Below are 21,945 nucleotides of genomic sequence, written 5' to 3' on the forward strand. Positions count from 1 at the left end.
AGCAGAATTCAAGTCAGTCAGTGGGGAGTGAGGAGGTGAACGGGGGCAATATTAATTTTTGCCAGATCTTACCATCTTTCAAGAGAACCAAAACAGAGCTATCCTTAGACCCACATGTCTGGGCTCCTGCCTGGCTCTGAGCTTTTAAGACCCTCCCCATCCCCTGCCTCCACCTTTGCCCTCTTGACTATACTGGGGCTATGTCCACCCAGATCCTGCATTCTCCATTCTAGAACCATCTGGACACCTGCACCCTGGAATTCCCTACACAAATGTCCTGAAGAGAGACCCAGGGCCCTTTGAAATGGTGGTACCATGTTGCTGTCCTGGGTCTGGTTCATCTTGCCTTTAAACACAGGAGGCAGCTGATTCCAAGATGGCGAAATAGGAACAGCTCCAGTCTACAGTTCCAGCGTGAGCAACACAGATGGGTGATTTCTGCATTTCCAACTGAGGTACCGGGTTCATCTCACTGGGGCTTGCTGGACAGTGGGTGCAGACCATGGAGTGTGAGCTGAAGCAGGGTGGGGCATTGCCTCACCCAGGAAATGCAAGGGGTCAGGGAATTCCCTTTCCTAGCCAAGAGAAGCCATGACAGATGGTACCTGGAAAATCGGGACACTCTCACCCTAATACTACACTTTTCCAATGGTTTTAGCAAATGGCACACCAGGAGATTATATCCTGTGCCTGGCTTGGAGGGTCCCACGCCCATAGAGCCTTGCTTACTACTAGCACAGCAGACTGATGTCAAGCTGCCAGGAGGCAGTGAGGCTGGGGGAGGGGCATCTGCCATTGCTGAGGCTTGAGTAGATAAACAAAGCAGCCAGGAAGCTCCAACTGGGTAGAGCCCACTGCAGCTCAAGGAGGCCTGCCTGCCTCTGTAGACTCCACCTCTGGGGACAGGGCATAGCTGAACAAAAGGCTGCAGAAACTTCTGCAGACTTAAACGTCCCTGTCTGACAGCTTTGAAGAGAGTAGTGGTTCTCCCAGCACAGAGTTTGAGATCTGAGAACAGACAGACTGCATCCTCAAGTGGATCCCTGACATCTAAGTAGCCTGACTGGGAGACACCTCCCAGTAGGGGCTGACTGACACCTCATACAGCCAGGTGTCCCTCTGAGACAAAGCTTCCAGAGGGAGGATCAGGCAGCAACATTTGCTGTTCTGCAATATTTGCTGTTCTGCAGCCTCCACTGGTGATACCAAATAGGGTCTGGAGTGGACCTCTAGCAAACTCCAACAGACCTGTAGTTGAGGGTCCTGACTGTTAGAAGAAAAACTAACAAACAGAAAGGACATTAACACCAAAACCCCATCTGTACATCACCATCATCAAAGACCAAAGGTAGATAAAACCACAAAGATGGGGAGAAACCAGAGCAGAAAAGCAGAACATTCTAAAAATCAGAGCACCTCTTCTCCACCAAGGGAATGCAGCTCCTCACCAGCAACGGAACAAAGCTGGATGGAGAACAACTTTGACAAGTTGACAGAAGTAGGCCTCAGATGATCGGTAATAAACTTCTCCGAGCTAAAGGAGGATGTTAAACCCATTGCAAAGAAGCTAAAAACCTTGAAAAAAGGTTAGATGAATGGCTAACTAGAATAAACAGCATAGAGACAATCTTAAATGACCTGATGGAGCTGAAAACCATGGCACGAGAACTACGTGACACATGCACAAGCTTCAGTAGCTGATTCTATCAAGTGGAAGAAAGGGTATCAGAGACTGAAGATCAAATGAATGAAATGAAGCAAGAAGTCTGAGTAAAAAGAAACGAACAAAGCCTCCAAGAAATATGGGACTCTGTGAAAAGACCAAATCTACGTCTGACTGGTGTACCTGAAAGTAATGGGGAGAATGGAATCAAGTTGGAAAACACTCTGCAAGGTATTATCCATGAGACCTTCCCCAACCTAGCAAGGCAGGCCAACATTCAAATACAGAGAATGCCACAAAGATACTCCTCGAGAAGAGCAACTCCAAGACACACAATTGTCAGATTCACCAAAGTTGAAATGACGGAAAAAATGTTAAGGGAAACCAGAGAGAAAGGTTGGGTTACCCACAAAGGGAAGCCCAACAGACTAACAGCAGATCTCTTGGCAGAAACCCTACAAACCAGAAGAGAGTGGGGGCCAATATTCAACGTTCTTAAAGAAAAGAATTTTCAACCCAGAATTTCATATCCAGCCAAACTAAGCTTCATAAGTGAAGGAGAAATAAAATCCTTTACAGACAAGCAAATGCTGAGAGATTTTGTCACCACAAGGCCTGCCTTACAAGAGCTCCTGAAGGAAGCACTAAACATGGAAAGGAACAACCGGTACCAGCCACTGCAAAAACATGCCAAATTGTAAAGACCATTGATGCTAGGAAGAAATTGTATCAACTAATGAGCAAAATAACCAGCTAACATCATAATGACAGGATCAAATTCACACATAACAATATTAACCTTAAATGTAAATGGACTAAATGCTCCAATTAAAAGGTACAGACTGGCAAACTTGATAAAGACTAAAGATGCATCAGTGTGCTCTATTCAGGATATCCATCTCATGTGCAGAGACACACATTGGCTCAAAATATAGGGATAGAGGAAGATCTACCAGGCAAATGGAAAACAAAAAAAAGCAGGAATTGCAATCCTAGTCTCTGATAAAACAGACTTTAAACTAACAAAGATCAAAAGAGACAAAGAAGGCCATTACATAATGGTAAAGGGATCAATTCAACAAGAAGAGCTAACTATCCTAAATATATATGCACCCAATACAGGAGCACCCAGATTCATAAAGCAAGTCCTTAGAGATCAACAAAGAGACTTAGATTCCCACATAATAATAGTGGGAGACTTTAACACCCCACTGTCAACATTAGACAGATCAATGAGACAGAAAGTTAACAAGGATATCCAGGAACTGAACTCAGTTCTGCACCATGCAGACCTAATAGACATCTACAGAACTCTCCACCTCAAATCAACAGAATATACATTATTTTCAGCACCACATTGTACTTATTCCAAAATTGACCACATAGTTGGAAGTAAAGCACTCCTCAGCAAATGTAAAAGAACAGAAATTATAACAAACTGTCTCTCAGACCACAGTGCATCAAATTAGAACTCAGGATTAAGAAACTCACTCAAAACCACTCAAGTACATGGAAACTGAACAACCTGCTCCTGAATGACTACTGGGTACATAACGAAATGAAGGCAGAAATAAAGATGTTCTTTGAAACCAATGAGAACAAAGACACAACATACTAGAATCTCTGGGACACATTAAAGCAGTGTGTAGAGAGAAATTTATAGCACTAAATGCCCACAAGAGAAAGCAGGAAAGACCTAAAATTGATACCCTAACATCACAATTAAAAGAACTAGAAAAGCAAGAGCAAACACATTCAAAAGCTAGCAGAAAACAAGAAATAACTAAGATCAGAGCAGAACTGAAGGAGATAGAGACACAAAAAACCCTTCAAAAAAAAAAATCAATGAATCCAGGAGCTGTTTTTTTTTAAATATCCACAAAATTGATAGACCACTAGCAAGACTAATAAAGAAGAAAAGAGAGAAGAATCAAATAGATACAATAAAAAATGATAAAGGGGATATAACCACCGGTCCCATATAAATACAAACTACCATCAGAGAATACTATAAACACCTCTACACAAATAAACTAGAAAATCTAGAAGAAATGGATAAATTCCTGGACACATACACCCTCCCAAGACTAAACCAGGAAGAAGCTGAATCCCTGAATAGACCAATAGCAGGCTCTGAAATTGAGGCAATAATTAATAGCCTACCAACCAAAACAAGTCCAGGACCAGGTGGATTCATGACCGAATTCTACCAGAGGTACAAAGTGGAGCTGGTACCATTCCTTCTGAAACTATTCCAATCAATAGAAAAAGAGGGAATCCTCCCTAACTCTTAAGGAAGCAAGAATCATCCTTATACCAAATCCCGGCAGAGATGCAACAAAAAAAGAGAATTTTAGACCAATATCCCTTATGAACATTGATGCAAAAATCCTCAATAAAATACCGACAAACCGAATCCAGCAGCACATCAAAAAGCTTGTCCACCATGATCAAGTGGGCTTCATCCCTGGGATGCAAAGCTGGTTCAACATACGCAAATCAATAAACGTAATCCATCACATAAACAGAACCAAAGACAAAAACCACGTGATTATCTCAATAGATGGAGAAAAGGCCTTTGACAAAATTCAACAGCCCTTCATGCTAAAAACTCTCAATAAGTTAGGTATTGATGGAATATATCTCAAAATAATAAGAGCTATTTATGACAAACCCACAACCAATATCATACTGAATGGGCAAAAACTGGAAGCACTCCCATTGAACACCAGCACAAGACAGGGATGCCCTCTCTCACCATCCTATTTAACATAGTGTTGGAAGTTCTGGCCAGGGCAATCAGGCAGGAGAAAGAAATAAAGGGTATTCAAATTAGGAAAAGAGGTGGTCAAATTGTCCCTGTTTGCAGATGACATGATTGTATATTCAGAAAACCCCATCGTCTCAGCCCAAAATCTCCTTAAGCTGATAAGCAACTTCAGAAGTCTCGGGATACAAAATCAATGTGCAAAAATCACAAGCATAGGCCAGGCGCGGTGGCTCAAGCCTATAATCCCGGCACTTTGGGAGGCCGAGGCGGGCGGATCACAAGGTCAGGAGATCGAGACCACAGTGAAACCCCGTCTCTACTAAAAATACAAAAAATTAGCCGGGCGCGGTGGCGGGCGCCTGTAGTCCCAGCTACTCAGGAGGCTGAGGCAGGAGAATGCCGGGAACCCGGGAGGCGGAGCTTGCAGTGAGCCGAGATCGCACCACTGCACTCCAGCCTGGGCAACAGCGTGAGACTCCGTCTCAAAAAAAAAAAAAAAAAAAAAAAATCACAAGCATTATTATACACCAATAACAGACAAACAGAGAGCCAAATCATGAGTGAACTCCCATTCACAATTGCTTCAAAGAAGACAAAATATCTAGGAATCCAACTTATAAGGGATGTGAAGGACCTCTTCAAGGAGAGCTACAAACCACTGCTCAACAAAATAAAAGAGAACACAAACAAATGGAAGAAGATTCCATGCTCATGGATAGGAAGAATCAGTATCGTGAAAATGGCCATACTGCCCAAGGTAATTTATAGATTCAATGCCATCCCCATCAAGCTATCAATGACTTTCTTCACAGAATTGGAAAAAACTACTTTAAAGTTGATATGGAACGAAAAAGAGCCCGCATTGCCAGGACAATCCTAAGCCAGAAGAACAAAGCTGGAGGCATCATGCTACCTGACTTCAAATTATACTACAAGGCTACAGTAACCAAAGCAGCATGGTACTGGTACCAAAACAGAGATATAGACCAATAGAACAGAACAGAGCCTTCAGAAATAATGCCACACATCTACAACCATCTGATTTTTGACAAACCTGACAAAAACAAGAAATGGGGAAAGGATTCCCTATTTAATAAATAGTGCTGGGAAAACTGTCTAGCCATATGTAGAAAGCTGAAATTGGATCCCTTCCTTACACTTTATACAAAAATTAATTCAAGATGGATTAGAGACTTAAATGTTAGACCTAAAACCATAAAAACCCTAGAAGAAAACCTAGGCATTACCATTCAGGACATAGGCATGGGCAAGGACTTCATGCATAAAACACCAAAAGCAATGGCAACAAAAGCCAAAATAGACAAATGAGGTCTAATTAAACTAAAGAGCTTCTGCACAGCAAAAGAAACTACCATCAGAGTGCACAGGCAACCTACAGAATGGGAGAAAATTTTTACAATTTATCCATCTGACAAAGGGCTAATATCCAGGAACTACAAAGAACTTAAACAAATTTACAAGGAAAAAACAACCCCATCAAAAAGTGGGTGAAGGATATGAACAGACACTTCTCAAAAGAAGACATTTATGCAGACAACAGATACATGAAAAAATGATTACCATCACTGGCCATCAGAGAAATGCAAATCAAAACCACAATGAGATACCATCTCACACCAGTTAGAATGATGATCATTAAAAAGTCAGGAAACAACAGGTGCTGGAGAGGATGTGGAGAAGCAGGAACACTTTTACACCATTGGTGGGACTGTAAACTAGTTCAACCATTGTGGAAGACATTGTGGCGATTCCTCAAAGATCTAGAACTAGAAATACTATTTGACCCAGCCATCCCATTACTGAGTATATACCCAAAGGATTATACATCATGCTGCTATAAAGACACATTCACATGTATGTTTACTGTGGCACTATTCACAATAGCAAAGAGTTGGAACCAACCCAAATGTCCATCAATGATAGACTGGATTAAGAAAATGTGGCACATATACACCATGGAATACTATGCAGCCATAAAAAAGGATGAGTTCATGTCCTTTGTAGGCACATGGATGAAGCCGGAAACCATCATTCTCAGCAAACTATCGCAAGGACAGAAAACCAAACACCACATGTTCTCACTCACAGGTGGGAATTGAACAATGAGAACACTTGGACACAGGGTGGGGAACATCACACACTGGGACCTGTCGGGGGGTGGGGGGAGGGGGGAGGGATAGCATTAGGAGATATACCTAATGTAAATGACGAGTTAATGGGTGCAGCACACCAACATGGCACATGTATACATATGTAACAAATCTGCATGCTGTGCACATGTACCCTAGAACTTAAAGTGTAATAATAAATAAATAAATAAGTAAATAAACAAACACAGGAGACACCAGGTACTGATTCAACATGCCCCTTTGTCGACTTACAAATCCAGGCCTTTTCTGTACACCCCCCTTCCAGTAGGGTTGCCGGATAAAACACAGGATACCCATAGAAATTTGAAGAGTTTTTCAGTATAAACATGTCCCAAATATTGCGTTATTTGCTTATATATGCAATTCAAATATAACTCAACATCCTGTTTGCTTGTTTGTTTATTTAGAGACAGGGTTTTGCTCTGTCTCCCAGGTTGAAGTGCAGTGGTGCAATCTCGGCTCACTGCAGCTTTGATCTTCTGGGTTCAAGTGATCCTCCTACTTCAGCCTCCCTAGTACCTGAGACTACAGACACATGCCACCATGCCTGGCTGATTTTTTTTTAATAGAGATGGGTTTTCATCTTGTTGCCCAGACTGGTCTCAAACTTCTGGGCTCAAGTGATCTACCTGCCTCAGCCTCCCGAAGTGCTGTGCCCGGCCAACATCCTGTATTTTTATATGCTTAATCTGGCAACCTTATCCCCATGTCTGTCTTCCTGAGAGAAGACTCACTGATGGCTGATGGGTGACTACTGCAAGGAAGGGGAAGGTTTCTGCAGGCTACAGGACAGAGGCTTCTATCTGTACTATCTTACTGGAAATGTTATGGGGTGGGTCTCACATGGAAAATGGAATCTATAAGCCTAACCTCCCAGGTTTTAGATACTTGACATATGTTTTCAGCAATTCAAAATTCCTTTAAAACACTGTTCAGACCAAACAGTCCACGTAGGTCTTGACCTCTGACATAAGGTCATTCTACCCATTGCTTAATGGCTGTGTTCCTCTGCATACGACACCCACACTTCAACAATACCTAATTACATACGAAGCCTCAACCACAGTGGGAGGAGAGAAGAGTGAGCACACTGCAGCTTAAGTGAGAGAGACATGTATTTTGGAGAGGAACATCTACAGGTCAACCTTCCTTAGAGGTGGCATCGACCTGGCAGTGATCATCATGGTATTAGCTCTACAGAGACAAGGGGGCAAGGATATCAACATAAATGGTAGAAGGAGTGGAGGCCACAGAGTAAGAATACTAGAGGTGTCATTCATATTTTACTCTCAAGTCCTCGTTTTGCTGGGGATACGATGGAGCTATGCTCACAGAAGATAAATGACTCTGCCCAAACCCACACTCTTGAATCTAAGTCTACGGATTCCTAGTCCGGCGTTCCTCCTACTAAATCACGTAGGATCCCTTACAGAGGAACACGGAATGCTACTCCTTTTTCATGATTTGAAGGCAACAGCAAACTTGCTTTAAAATTGTGCTTAAAAAAAAAAAAAAAAAAGGAGAGAAGAAAGAGGCAGGGGAGAAAGAAAGAAAAGAAACAAGAAATCTCCCTTCCCCCCAACTTCTCTACTTTTGAAAACTAAGAAAAACAAACCACTCCAAGAATATAAAGACATACTCAAAACCAAGAGGGTAACAAGAGCCTAAAAATTGCTAGTTATGCAGGCACTCTTCTTCACTTGAACTTAGGTACTAAATATAGAACCAGAGAGCCCTTAAAACATCTCTAAACTCCTTAACCAATGCAAGTGCCCAATCTCCAAGTTTTCTCCCATTTACCAGGAGCCCCCAGGCTGCAAAGGCCAGGAGAGAAGACAGACTGCTGAGGATGACAGGAAGTGTTCCCCAGTGAGACTAACCTGAACTGGATAAAATATTGCCTGCAGGGTAGGGAGAGTCTCAGTGAAGAAGTGGTCCCAGACTTCAGCCAGAACCTCAATGCGATTTTCACCTACAAGAGGGCGAGAAGATGGGAAGGGAGGAAGAAAGAAAAGAATTTGTCATTATTTGTAGAAGAGGCCAGAAGACAGTTCCACATAAAATGTCTAAGTTGCACATGCTAACAAACTTGCAGCCAGGAGCTATTAAAGCCCAGAGAGCAGAGGTGTGGTACTGCAGGATCTTCATTCCAGGCTAAGACCAACAGAAATTCTCAGGGCAGAAATATATTCCATCTCACAAGGATGCATGCATTGATCTTAGCTCACTGGTCTTACTAATAAGTAATCTAAACTTACCAGTCTTCACTAGTAAGACTCTGAATGGGAGACGCAGCATTAGGTGTGGGGAGGGAAGAGAGCGCATTACTTACATTTGATCTACAAGGTGTTACTATAGTAAATGTAGGACTGGGTGGGAGAATCCAACAGAAAATATGCAAATATGCCTTTCCATCCTCCAATCCAGAAAAGGGAGCTGACATCTTAGAATCACACAGTAACTGTTATCACATGAATGGTTACAACATTATCCAGCACAATGCTAGTTTACTTACCTATAAGATATCTCATGACTAGACTCTAATACCCCCGCTTTACAGGCTCAGAGAGGCCAACTAACTGCCCCAAAGTCACACAGCTCAAAGGCAGAGCTGTGATTCCAGAAACCATGCTCTTGGCCAGGCTAATCCGGGAAGATCATGTGCACCACTATATACTGTTTTGTTTTCTTACCATTAAGACACTGGGCTTATTCTGGATTTCAGCTGTCAATGGAGAGAGGCAGAAAGAGGATCTGGAAACTGTTTTCTCCACCCACTTCTTTACAGTAACTGGGAGGGCAGCATTCTCTGAAAAGGCCTTCTGCAAAACACAGCACCTGACTCCTGATGCTGTCCCTACTTACTCCCAGGATGAGGAAGCCTAAGCTACAGCCAAGTGTCCCTGCTACCCCAGGCTGGAGCACACAGGTCACCCAATACCATCGGAAGGTTGTGTGAGGAACTCTGCACCTCCAGGAAAGACGGGCCCTGGCAGAGAAGGGCCTGCATAGCAGTTGCTGTTTAATGACCTAGATATCAGAGCTGATATTGGTCACTGCCTCAGCTCATCCCAGGCAAAGAAACTGGGTCAGCCAAGATTAGACACTGAGAGACACGTTTGGCAAGACACTGCCAGTTCCACTGAATAAATCTTGAAAGATTCATTTGGCACCGTCTATTAATTTAATGGGCAATAAAAGCAGTGGCTGGGGAGACAGAATAGAACAAGGGCATGACTAGTAGCCAGCAGGTCCAAAGATGTGCAGATTTTGAAAGGTCAGGGTGAAATTCACAGGGGGAAAATGCAAATCCAGGACACCCTCAACTTTCCTGTGCAAACCACTGATCACACTTTATTGGAACGGTTTATTCACTTCTTCTCTGTCTTGTCACTGGAATGGAAGTGGGAATGGGGCCCTATCTGTCTTGCTCATCACTATATTACTAGTGCTAAGGATGGTGCAGCCACTTCATAAATCAGTCTTTTAAAAGCTTTGCTTGAATGGATGGAAAGTGCCAAGTGTATAGATTTTTGCAGATACTGGGACTGGTGAGTGGAAGGAGGTTACCATTTAACTCAAATATGGGACAGTGTAGAACAGGACTTAATAGTTAGCATGAACATTTTCCTTTGCTCCTAGGATAAACAAAACCTGAATAATATGATCTACACAGCCCAGGAGAATCCGTCTCCTCCTTCTGGGTCTTGATCCTCTTCTGTATTCCTGTTGGCCTTTGGGCTCTAATGATCTCTCTTGCAGTCACCCTTCTCTCTCATGCCACAGGGCCTTTGCATGTGCTGGCCCTTCTGCCTTGACTGCTCTTTCTCTCCCTTCTTTACCTAACCTACTTCTGTTGATCTTTCTAGTTGCAGCTTGAACATCACTTCTAGGAGAAAGTCTCTCCCCATTGGTCAAACCACTGTGCTACAGATTGTATTCTTAGTACTTGTCCTGGGTACAGTTTTATACTTGGTGATGATTTGATTCATGTGTGAGCTCCATGAGGGCCTGTAATGCTGTGATGGTTTCTCCGACTCCTGACTCCCCAGCACCTAGCAACGTACTGGCTCATAGTAGATAATCAAATAAACATTTGATTGAAGCAGTCAGTATCCTCTTTCAAATGCAGGCTATGCTGTTTCACTGCAGTGAGGAGGAAGGGGAAGTCTAAAAGGACCATCTCACATACTGGGTCATCCTGGTTCCTAGAACCAAGGTGAACTCCAGCACCTGGATAATGTACCCCACATGGTAAAAGGTGACTCCAGCTTCTCTGTTGATGTCCCTTATCTTAAGCCTTCTACAACCAAGACAAGCAGAGGTCCTCTTGATCTGAAGGAAGGGAAGAAGAGAGAACCTTGCAGGTTGGCACTGCTGCCTACTTACTCCCCCTTGCAGTGCCAAGACAGGATGCTCGTTGACACACAACGTAATTCTGCAACCTAGCAGCAGTAAGACGCCTCCCAAGAACCCAGGTCTAATTGCTGGCTGCAAACTTCAGAGAGTAATGGAGGTTTTGGAAAGTGTTCAGAGAAGAACATCAGACAGACACAGACACAGCAACAGGGCAGCCCTGGGGGAGAAAGAGTTAAAGAACACAGGTGCCTTCCCTTCCAGAAACAGCCCATAAGTCAAGGACTTAGCTCCCTGCAAAAAATGAAGGGGGTTGGATGGATGGTTCTAGATGACTGTCCTATACATCTGCCCTCTAATGTAACACAGCAGTTTAGGTCACCAGAAGTATGTGGGTAAGTGTCAGAAACTTCCTAAGACTCAAGGTCACTAAGGCTCTAGAAAAGATGAACTTAACATGGCGTCTTCTGCCCACAAAAGAGCAACAGGTGGGTATGAACAGCCACCTGTCTTTTCTGCAGCAGTAAAGAAGGGGTGTGTATATATAGACATGTAAGTATCTAAGCAGAGATGTCAACAAAGAGGAGTTTGTTCAGTGACTGGACATATCATATTAATTGTTTTCAAACTTTGTTTTATAGCAAGAGAATCCTTTTATTCAAACAGAATTTTTCTTGGAGTTCTAATACATAAAATTAAACAGTAGAGATGCCTGGTTGAAGATGGCAGAGGCCCTTAAAGGCTCCCCACATGCCCATTCACTGTACAGAAAAGGCCCCAACACCAGAACTCCGGGACTAGAAGAGACTCAGAGAGAATACCCCAGGCCTGGTGCTCTCAGGCCACGCCAGGGCAGGGGCATAGAATGTGGGATGAACTTTGTTCATCCTGTCTAGCCCCATTTCTGAGTTTTCACTCTGAGTGTATCTATGATGAGGGTTATTCGGGTGAGAGACATTCAACTTCCCCTTTTAAGGGCACTTGAACCTCTGGTTTTATTCAGTATCTTTTTCATAGAGCTGTTTTTCCACATTTCCAGGAGCTTGTAATAACTCCCCAGATAACACACATACAATTTATGTGACTAGGGACAATGTTTCTTTCCCCTCCCTTTACCAGGCAGTTGTTTCCCACATTTTTGTACTAGCCTGACTCCAAAATGCAAATGAGGGCCGGGCACAGTGGCTCATGCCTGTAATCCCAGAACTTTGGGAGGCCAAGGCGGTGGATCTTTTGAGGTCAGGAGTTGAGACCAGCCTGGCCAACAAGGTGAAACCCCTACTAAAAATACAAAAATTAGCCAGGCGTGGTGGCAGGTGCCTGTAATCCCAGCTACTCAAGAGGCTGAGGCATGAGAATCGCTTGAACCTGGGAGGTAGAGGTTGCAGTGAGTCAAGATCGCACCATTGCTCTCCAGCCTGGGCCACAGAAGTGAGACTCTGTCTCAAAAAAAATACATAAATAAAATGCAAAAGACCCACTAAATTCTTAAGCAAGTCACCTAAGAATAAGCCCCTTCCTTTGACACGTGAGAAGATAAAGCAAATGTAGCATGCACATACAATGGAATATTAGCCTTAAAATAAGAAGGGAATCCTCTCACATGCTACAACGTGAATTTGCGGACCTTATGCTGAATGAAACTAAGCCAGTCACAAAAGGACAAATACCATATGATTCCAATTATAAGACGCCTAGAGTAGTCAAAGCACGGAAACAAAAAATAGGATGGTGGCTGTCGGGGGCTGAGGAAAGGGGGCAAAATGTTGGGAGTTGTTCAATGGACATGGAGTTTCCGTTTTGCAAGATAAAGTTCTAGAGATCTGTTACACAACAATGTGAATATAATTAACACTACTGAACTGTAAAGTACTGCAATTATAAAGAGGGTATATTTTATATTGTGTGGGGTTTTGTTTAACCACAATTTACAATTTTTTTCTAAAGGCCTTGGGTTACTGGGTATTTATAAGTTTGGAAAAAAAAATAATATTATCGATGTATTCAAGGGAAGAATGGCTTCAGCCAATTCTCAAATGTGCAAAGGTTAATTTCTAACCTCCTATTCTTCCCAAGGCTTGGTAAGCATTTACTGTATGCCAGACCTCAGAACTTTCTAGCGTCAGTTTCTCCTTTTCCTTCCTACTTTGTCTTTCTAGGAGCCCCTTTCCTGGACACACTAGTGTCTCTCCCAGGGAATGGGGAGAAACAAAAGGATGATGACATGCCACCTAATAAGTCTGGGCCTGGAAGTAAGTTTGATCTATGGGACATTAGGCTGGAGCAGAAAAAAAAGAAAGGGTCCGGTATGTACACCTGCTGTGTGCCAGGTATGGTGTTACGCCACTCATGTGCCTTATGTTCCCTACAACCCCTCACCCCAATTTATCACTTCAAAAACGATAAAAGCTGAGACTTGGAGAAACTAGTAACTAACCAAAAGTTACCCAAAAAGTAGGTGGCAAGCTAAGATCAAGTCCCACTTTGGTGGGAGCTAAAAGTAGCCCTTGATAGAGTCATGGGGTTGACCAATTCTTACCTTTGGAACCTGTTTCCATCTCCATTCAGTTCCTTTCTCTCCTGTCAGTTGGACTTTAAAATCTAAGATCAGGAAATTTCCCTTCATCTATCAAATCATACCCTATTGAGTGAGTACCTGCTTAGCCTGATGTCCCCCAAATGGACAGGACTCCTCTATGACTCCCCAGAAATATTACAAAGGTCTGTAGGAAATAGCTCGGGGCAGACCAGAGGAAATAGCATGGAGGATTCACAGAGTAACTTATTCCTTCAAAAGAGACCCCTAGCCTGCATCCCATTAAACAAACAAACAAAATCCTGAACAAGGTCTCCAAAGAAACCACCCCATCCCACTACACTTTTCTGAAACACAGTTCTGACTTGCAATGCTGTGAGTAGCTGACTCAAATCAAAGTGCTGCCGCCTAGGTAGGGAGGAAATGGACAGGGTGAATCACTCGCTTGGAGTCTGTCACTTCTGGACAGAAGCATCTCAGCTGTTCAGACATCAAAGGCTGAGTCACAGAGGCCCCAGTCTATCAGGGCTGTCTTATACTTGCCTTCACATAGCTTGATCTTCTCCTCCACAAAGAACAGTCCTTTTGCAAGAAGCTGGTTCTGCCAAAAGAGAACAAAGAACATAAGAATTTGGGCAACTCTAGAGCGTGAGTGATGAACCCTCTTCCACTTCCAGTGGGCAAGGGCACAGAGTTCTAGGCACTTGTGTTCTAGCCACGCCTCCGAGTTTAAGAAGCCTTTTCTCCTCTTGGAAGGCCAAGGCTTCAGGAGAAGACAGTGAGACTTCCCATAGCAAAAGAGCGGGTGAGATAACAGGCAACCCCAACCGCCACCTTCATCCCTCAGACCAGGAAAGAGGCATGACACAAGCTTGGATGAATTCGCTATTGCTGACACCCAGTGCCCTTAGTGATCTAAACTCACAAAAGGGAGCACTGAGGCAATGGGAAACTATGCAGAAATAACATATTTTTCAAAACATAAATTTAGGGCTTCTCACACTAGCATGAAAGAGACCGCGTGCAAAATCTTAAGCAGCAGTGAATATGCATCTGTCGATGAATGTGCACGTGGGAAATTGTGGAAAGAGAAAAGTAAAGTCTTCTTCCAACTGCAACTAACAATTGTTGAGTGTCCTGTCTACATCGTAAGCTTTATATCCTTCATCTCATTTAATTCACTCCTATCAAGTTGGTGCTACTGTCCTCACTTTACTGATGGTCAGTGAAGAGACTTGCTCAAGGGAGACAGACCTGGTCTTCTTGAGTCTGTAAGCCATGTTCTTTCCACTCCACTTCACTGCCTTCCAGCAAGTCTTCCCACCCAGACCCCTTTCTTCCCTTGAAAGGCTACAGCTGGCCCCCTAAGACATGGAGCAGCCTCTCTGCAAGTCACAGAAGCTCAGAGATCAATGACGGGCTGGGGTCTTTACCCTCATGTTACATTGTTAGATTAACAAGGCCTATGTTATGGGAGAGGCAGCTGCAAAGGTGATAATGTGTCTTACCAAAGGACCTAATGCATTCTTTAGCCTTCTCCTTTATAAAACCCTAGACCCTATTGCAATGATAAAAGAAGCATATGGAGCAGAGTGGAAAGAACTTGGGTATCAGTTCAAGTTCCAGTCAGCTACATTCTAGCTGTGCGATTTTGTATTTAATTTCCCTGAGTCCCAAGCTCTTCCTCTGTAAAATGGCATACTAGCAATACCATAACATTCTTCATTATAATCATTATAAACACATTAATCATTATAAACATGATTAATCACTATAAACACATACACACAGTATTTTATGTCCTTAGTAATCAGCATTGGTGGTAGCAATAGTAATAACTGCTATCTCAGCCCAACTTCACAAAAGGAGTGGGAGGCCGAGAGTCAGTAGTGAATGGGCCTTTATAAAATGTACTAATAGAACATTTTATCAAAGGTACTATCCCATTTCTGTGATGGATACACACTAAGCAAATTCACAGTCCTATTAGGATTTACAAAATACAACCTAATTAGAGAAAGTAACTGGTCACCATGTAGTTCTTTTTTTTTGAGACAGAGTCTTGATCTGTCACCCAGTCTGAAATGCAGTGGTGGGATCTTGGCTCACTACAACCTCTGCCTCCCAGGTTCACGCAGTTCTCCCACCTCAGCCTCCCATGTAGATGAGATTACAGGCACAACCCACCATGCCCAGCTAATTTTTGTACTTTTTTAGTAAAGACGGGGTTTCACCATTTTGGCCGGGCTGGTCTCGAACTTCTGACCTCAAGTGATCTGCCCACTTCTGCCTCCCAAAGTGTTGGGATTACAGGCGTGAGCCACCACACCCAGCCACCATGTAGTTTCAAGATGGCAGCTAGAACACCAAATCAAAATTACAGTGACACCATATAGGAATATACCAACTTTGTTAAAGAAAAAAAAAAAAGCAATTCCTTCACAAAGAACTGTGAAACACACAGGCAATAAAGACAAAGCCCTAACCTGTTCTTTAGCTTCCAGCCGAGTTCATGAATCCCAGCTGGGTCATGGCAAGACTTTCTGGGTCAGAAAGCAAGAAAATATCCCAGCACCAAATTGACATCTTGTGACAGCTGAGCTGGACATGAGTGGTCTGTGGAGGTATGTTCAGATGGCAACCACTCCACTGAATACTTCTGAGCACAAATCTCAATTGTGCCCTGCAGTCTCCGCCTGGCTGGTCCCTTACACCTAGCCCAGGCGAGGTTCTCAGAACGTCCCCTTAGCATTCTGTGCACGGGTTCCTGAATGCCATTCTTCTCAGCACCTCTAGTGTCAACACTGATGTCCCAGGCTTCTATTAAAACAACTTTCTTAACCCTCCCTAATTTCACATTTCTGAAATCCACCTAGAGAGGTACTAGAGATTGCCTCTGTGATGCAATTTTCATCATGTTGTTCTATCACTATAATTATCTACATGGGGGGAGGATAGGGGGAACTGAGGCATGGACAGAAATAAAAACCTAGTCCAGGTGATAGCGTGAGTTAACAGAAATTAATTCAAACCATTCATGTGTTAGAATTTTAGGTCCTTAGGAGTGAGGGCATGTCTTATTTTAGTTAATATCCTTGGCTCCTGGTATAGTACCTAGAACATAGTAGGTACCTAATAAATATTTACTGAATATATGTACTGACTATTTTAGTGATAAAAATCATTTTTTATTTTTAAGAAGCCAAGATAAAAGACAGAATATTTTTAAGAAGAATAAGTGCTATAGGGTCCCTAAGTTTGTTGCCATTTTCTTCATTTGAATTAGAAAATCATTTGAAAATTACATTGTCCATATCTTATGGAATAAACCTCAAAACGTGGCCTGGATTTTCCTTTCTTCTCCTTTCAAGGTCTTCTCCCTTCAAGGAGCCATTAGGAAAAAAAATCTTTTTTATATATTTTCAAGGAAAAGTAATTATTCCTATATTATGGAGAAATGATAAAGAAAATACTCCTTTAAAACTTCTCACAATACACAGCATGGAAATTCTACAGCTTAGACCAAAATAAGAGAAACACAAACCTGAGGTTAGAAGGGGTCTTAAGAATCATATAGACATTCTCTCCTCTCCCCAGTCCTATGGTCAAAACCAATTGGTCACACACATTTTAATGATATTTAGTGGATCCATTTCCATTTTCCAGGAGGCTAACGTACCTTTCAAAGGTATCTTGAAAATCCTTATATAACTTCCTGCTCCCAGGAGTCTGTAGATTTTGCTCTTACCTTATAGTTGTATAAACTGAGGCTAGAAGTAGGGTCTCCCCCTCCACAATTCCAATAAAAGACATGAGAGTGAGGCTCAGTCTCTCTACTGCTCATGTTTTATTCAGCACACACTATCAGAGTAAGGATCTTTTGAGTTAGCCAAGCCCCAGGCCCCTCTTCACTGGGGAACCACTGCCATCCACCCAGTGGAGGTGTGCCCATTCATTTATGCTCCAACATCCGAGCCACAGCTGCATCTTCCAGCTTTGCTAATGGGTCTCAAACTGAACCCCAAATCTCTCTAGAGAATTTGAGCCCCAAAGGGTCTTGCATTCTTAAGGGCCTTGTACTCTGAAGGCCTCTACTTGCGGTTGGGTGCTCTGCAGTTGCCATCTTTGATTCTTAGTATTTTTATCTTTGAATTTGTGTTTTATAAGTGAACATGCACTGGCATCTGAAGCCTCAGCTCACTCATGGTCCTGCCTCCTCACCACCTCCCCAGGAGGGATTTTTAGGCACCTACACCTCACCCCTGGTGCCTGGGCTCCATCACCAGTGTCACCCTACTCCCAAGGTGCTGACAGAGTCATGTTGGTGGAGGCCTCTGCACCTGTACAGGGAGAGTCAGGACTGGGCATGCGCCCTGCAATGTCTTGGGGAGAGGCATAGTGCCAGCCATCCTGCACTCCCTGGACTGGCAGTGCTGCAGTGCAATTGCTGCTGACTCAACGGGGACCTCTCACCCACCCTCCATCTAGGTACCAAGAGTGCCCAGTGCAGATGTGCAATCTCCTGGGGACCTCTGCCCACTATGAGCTGCAGTGGCAGGCCCGTGGGAAGGGGAGATTGGCATCCCTACACCAGTCTGGTTAGTAGAGTAATTTTAGAAGAAGCCAGGGACACCACTGTTGACATTAGAGGTGGTGAGAAGAATGGCATTCAGGAGTCCTTGCACAGAGTGCTGAGTACCCACATGTTCCTTCTGGACTGGCCTCTGCAAATTATGAAGCTCACCCTGTCACTTCACCTAAAGATATGCCAACTTAACATCTGTGGGGCTTAAGCCTGCTCAAATGGGTTGAAGGCGGGGCGAAACCCAGCCTTGGCTCAGGCAGCCATCTTGCATTGTGTGTTCTTCCTAAGTGTCCAGTCTTCCTGGACCTTACCTCACAGTAGTCTCATCCCCTGACGAATGCCTGACTCCAGAAGTTTCTGAATGTTTGCTGGCTGCTGAGCTGTAGTGATGGAGCTGTATGGTAACAGAGCTGGAGAAGGCCCAAGTTTCTCTTGTCCCACTCCTTGCCTGATGGCACCAACCCCACCACCTCCCCAGGCAGAAGACTAAGCCAAAAACAGTTACTAAATAGTAACCACCCAGGAAGCAACTTGGGACTTGGAACTGGGCCCACTGTTACTTAATGCATCCTCTCCCCATCCGATACATGAACTTGGACACAGTCAAGTCGCACTCTAATGAAGTGGCAGAGGACATGGAAGTGAAAAAGAAAAACAGCTGACATATCTATTTTTCCTAAGACATAGAAAAATGGGCTGCAAACAGAAAAATGAGACTTAGCTAGGAAAAATGTAAACAAGATGTTTGGGGAAAGGCATCTAAAACCACCACTCTTCAATGGACAGGAAAGACCCGGCTCCTCCCGGGTCATCGCAGAGAGCGAGTTGGAGGAGTGGGCAGAACAGAGCAGAGGGTGGCCATGGGTGGTGTGGGGCTACCAACGATGCATGCCTCCTGCCAAGCAGGCACCTTCCCAACCCGGTGGGAGGCACCCAGATGAGAGGGGTCACCAGGGAGAACCCCATCTTCCCAGCAGGAAGAACTTTCCACGGAGACCAGGAAGCAGGAAATCTGTAAATGCTAAGCTGCTAGATACCGTCCCTTTTAATGTTTTAGGGGTGATGATAATGGCAGTAAGAATGCCAGTGGAGTCAGTTATTGGTTTTTACTCAGTATCAGACACTGTCTTACAGTCTTTTGCTGCCTTCTCACATTTTACTTTCACCACAACCTGTCCACTTTTTACAAATAAAGAATTTGAGGCTCGAAGAAGCAACTAGCAAATGTGAGATCAGACTTTGCACCAAGGTTGGTCTGCATCCAAAGCCCAAATCTTTCCCCTATTATATTCTTCTGGTTTACTTAGCAATAGTAATAAAAACACTGATACAAATACTTATCACTTGTTGACTGCTCACGATGTAACCAGACACTTTTTATACGTCACCTCACTTAGCAACCACATCAACCATATGAAGTAGGTCCCCTGATTCCACCTGGATTACTATTAAGAGAACTGATGATCAAAGAGGTTAAGTAACAAGGCTGAGGGCACACAGCTAGTCAGTGTTCTAACAAGGATTAGAACCCAGATCTACTGGTAGAAGAGCTGGTGCTTTTAGACATCATGCTTTCCTGCCTTAGAGAGGTTTCTTACGTCCTTGCCCAGAGAAGAAAGCAGATGGGATCCATTACAGATTCAGATACTGGGGCAGTTGGCTTGGCAATCTCAGGCCATGTAACTGGGTTCTGCCACAGGGCCTCCACCCAACTGGGCCTTCCTCTCGACTATCCACATTCAACATCTAGCAAGGAGAGTGCCTGGCACTCGAGTGGATTCCATTCCCAAATGAGATATTCTTTCCTACCCCAGAGGGAAAGCAGCTGTGTTGCTCTGCCTTCCCAGAACCTGTGTTAACCAGTTTCACTCTAGACATTTGCTTCCGGAGATATCAATGTCTTAGAAGGTTCCCGTTGTTGGCATAAACCCAGGAAATCATAGGCCACTTCCAGTTTTTTTTTTCTCTATGACTTTGAAAGGTCAGCCATCACCTCTAATGATGTGTACATCTCCTGTGAACCTGGAAGCTTTCCTAGATAAACAACAAAGCCTTACAAACACAACTTACTCCCAGGCCCAGAGAATTCCTAATAAGCCAATGTTGGTGTGTGCACGTGTGATGAGACTCACGAGAAGTCCCCAAATGGAGACTGAAGAAGTGGAAACTCGGTGCTAATACTAATTCTTCATTTAGCACCGTTTCAGCCATAAGTCAAGGGTGAATTGGGGCTTTCAAAAGGTTATGTTTATAAGGAAGAAGGAAGACAGTCCATGTCTGATTTGCTGAACACTCAAAACAAAAACAACAACAAATAAAGTAAACCTGGAACTCCTCCTGCCTGGGTTTTTGAGATTTTTTTCCTGGGGATTCCTTGAGGGCATTTAAATATAATCCAAGAGATTTTTCTTCTGTGGCCAGATGACCTGGGCTGGGTCTTCGTGCCACCATTTACTAGCTGTATGTATTTGTATCTTAGACAAATAATCCCCATCTCTGAGCCTCAGTGGCAGCATCTGTAAAAGGGGGATACGTAATAACACAACCATCCTCATCAGTCCTCAGGAGGAATAAATGAGTTAGCCCAGGAGAAATGCTGAAAGCATTGCTAGACTTGAGCATGCCTCACAATCACGCAGGACTCATCAAAACGCAGATTGTGGCTGGGTGCGGTGGCTCACATCTGTAATCCCAGCACTTCGGGAGGCCGAGGCAGGTGGATCACCTGAAGTCAGGAGTTCAAGACCAGCCTGACCAATATGATGAAATCCCGTCTCTACTAAAATTACAAAAATTAGCTGGGCATGGTGGGGTGTCCCTATAATCCCAACTACTCAGGAGGCTAAGGCAGAAGAATTGCTTGAACCTGGGAGGTGGAGATTGCACTGAGCCAAGATCGTGCCATTGCACTCCAGCCTGGGTGACAAGAGTGAGACTTTGTCTAAAAAAAAAACAAAAAAACAAAAAAAAACAGATTGCTTGGGCCCCAACCCCAGAGTTTCTGATTCAGTTAGAATTTGCTTCTCTAACAGATTCCCAGCTGATACTGAAGCCCCTGGTTCAGGGACCATACTTTGAGAACCTTCAGCTTGGAACAATGCCCAGCATGTACGTGCTTGAAAATGTTAGCTGTCATTACCATTATCATTAATTCTGTTCTCCTTATAGCTCTTAAAGAGCCTCAGAGAAAGTCACCTTATTGCTTTCCATATTGAACAAAAATTTCCCGACGCTTCCAACTCAGTTTCTACTTCTCATGCCCACTGAATCACCAAGTGTTTCCACTATTTTAATACCACATTGTTTCCAGCATCTGCTCCTACCTTTTATGCCTCCCCCATCAATGCCCTAAGCCTGGCTCCTGCTATTCCTTTCTCATCTACAATGAATCACCAAATTCCATACATAGTGAGTTCCTGCAAATACATACTCATGTAGAATACCACACTTCCATGATTTAGGAGGAGTTCTGTCCCCCCAGAGCTTGAAAGGATTATGAAATCCCTAATTACACCTCATCTTCAGAGCTCATTTTTGGGTGATATATTTTCAGCCTTTGGTACCCATGTGCTCCTTTCTTCCACAACTGATGTGCAATAACCTGAGTCCAATGAGGATAAAGATTTGCCACTTCTGCAAGCCTATCAATTTTCATCTTTATCTCAATTATATTACGACCTGTGGTCATCAATTTCAAGATCCATTTTTCCCGCATAAACTCATAAAGTACAATAAAAGTACAATCAAAATACTCAACTAATTGCACAAAATTCAAATAATTGTTAAGGAGATTTAAAACGGCAAAGCTGCTGAAAAGTGACCTCTGGCAGGCAGCGAGCTCCACAGTGAGTAGCCCAAGACACC

General features: G+C 43.5%; 1 protein-coding gene across 15 annotated transcripts in view; it reads right to left on the reverse strand.

Annotated features, from left to right (window-relative positions):
• PRR5L (proline rich 5 like) overlaps positions 1-21,945 on the reverse strand; it is a 175,160-nt gene that overhangs the window by 25,521 nt on the left and 127,694 nt on the right. For 12 of the 15 annotated variants that reach the window (XM_015114477.3, XM_077961073.1, XM_015114478.3 and 9 more), the window contains 2 exon segments: positions 14,040-14,097; positions 8,485-8,576 (listed from right to left, as the gene is read on the reverse strand). In XM_015114477.3, the coding sequence (XP_014969963.2) occupies positions 8,485-8,576; positions 14,040-14,097 (150 nt within the window). 15 annotated transcript variants of the gene reach the window in all.

The sequence above is a fragment of the Macaca mulatta genome, chromosome 14 (genome assembly GCF_049350105.2).
Source record: "Macaca mulatta isolate MMU2019108-1 chromosome 14, T2T-MMU8v2.0, whole genome shotgun sequence".
In the NCBI taxonomy this organism is placed as follows: Eukaryota; Metazoa; Chordata; class Mammalia; order Primates; family Cercopithecidae; genus Macaca; species Macaca mulatta.